We start from the raw sequence: 1,474 nt of genomic DNA, 5'->3' as shown, positions 1-1,474 counted from the left end.
GGCCACATTCGTCAATCAGTGAACATATCTCTCGGTTCTTGGTCACACATTTATGGGCTGTCCAAGAGGCAGTAGGAATTACTGACAGGCCCAGTCCAACCTCTGTGCAGACCAGTGAATTCTAGAAGGTTGTTACTACCTGAGAGGTTCCCATAAAAATGAATAACCTGGACATTGAAGAGCTGAACTGAATAGGAGGCCATTTTGCAAGAGTTCTGACCTGAATGGGGCAAAGCTGAGTGCCCTGATTTTCAGTATTACTGTACTGAAACATTGATACTTTTCGTTTTGTTTGAAGGTTGATTTCATTTCCTATTACTCCTAACTTCATATTCAACTCACTGAAAATTTAAACTGGAGTATTTTGAAGTAGCCTCCAGTTCTTTTACATCTTTTCTGTATTTTTTAATTTTAATTACTTCCACATGACTGGGGTGAACCGCCCTGCTCCTGTAGAGATTATGAACAGGAATATGAGATTTCTTTTTTTTTTTTTGAAGATTTTTTTTGATGTGGACCATTTTTAAAGTCTTTATTGAGTTTGTTACAAGATTGCTTCTGTCTTATGTTTTGGTTTTTTGGCCGAGAGGCATGTGGGATCTTAGCTCCCTGACCAGGGGTCGAACCCGCATCCCCTGCCCTGGAAGGTGAAGTCTTAACCACTGGACCGCCAGGGACGTCCCAATATGAGATTTCTGATGGTGCACAGCCCAAGCAATGCCTCCTTAAGCAAATTCTTACAGGAACTTAAGAAGAACAGAGTTACCACCACAGTAAGAGTGTGTGAAGCAACATGTAACACTGCCGTTTTGGAGAATGAAGGCATCCAGGTTCTGGACTGGCCTTTTGATGATGGTGCACCACCATCCAGTCAGATCGTTGATAAGTGGTTAAAACTTGTAAAAAAAGAAATTTCTGATCCTGGTTGTTGTATTGTGGTCCACTGTGCTGCAGGTCTTGGGAGAGCTTCAGTGCTGGTTGCCCTAGCTTTAATTGAAGGGGGAATGAAGTATGAAGATGCAGTGCAATGCATAAGACAAAAGCAATGTGGAGCTTTTAACAGCAAGCAACTTTTGTATTTGGAAAAGTATCTTCCTACGATGTGCTTGCGCTTCAGAAACACCAGATACAGTTGTTTCAACCAGTGAAAGAGCGCCGCCTGATGCTATGGCCTTGGAAAAGAAACTTGAGATGGAACCTCATATATTTCAGCCGTTAATGGAGACTTGGTAAATACTAAGTCCAATGAAGCTTGCATAGGAACACTGAAAGGCAGTTGTAGCAGGCCACAGGCTTACCAGAATTAGAGCCTTCTCTCTCTTTCCTGTTATTTTGACACTTAGTAAAAGATTCTAGCTCTCCAATATCTAAAATGTGTTTATTTGTATCAATTGTATCTTATCAATATACAAGAAATTTAGAGTAGTGAGGTGCCAAAATACCCAGCACGATACTTGTATACTTTTAGTGTCAT

The 1,474-nt window shown here is 41.0% G+C and overlaps 1 protein-coding gene across 1 annotated transcript; it reads left to right on the top strand.

Annotated features, from left to right (window-relative positions):
* The first annotated feature begins 425 nt into the window (after positions 1-425).
* On the top strand, positions 426-1,148 carry LOC103006387 (protein tyrosine phosphatase type IVA 1-like). The gene is made up of 2 exons (XM_057538631.1): positions 426-486; positions 700-1,148. The coding sequence occupies exons 1-2, from the start codon at positions 426-428 to the stop codon at positions 1,146-1,148; spliced, it is 510 nt and encodes a 169-aa protein (XP_057394614.1).
* The last annotated feature ends 326 nt before the right edge of the window (positions 1,149-1,474 follow it).

This window comes from Balaenoptera acutorostrata, chromosome X, assembly GCF_949987535.1.
Source record: "Balaenoptera acutorostrata chromosome X, mBalAcu1.1, whole genome shotgun sequence".
NCBI classification, from domain to species: Eukaryota; Metazoa; Chordata; class Mammalia; order Artiodactyla; family Balaenopteridae; genus Balaenoptera; species Balaenoptera acutorostrata.
Note: the sequence above shows the minus strand (reverse complement) of the source record. Positions and strands in the feature narration are given on the sequence as shown.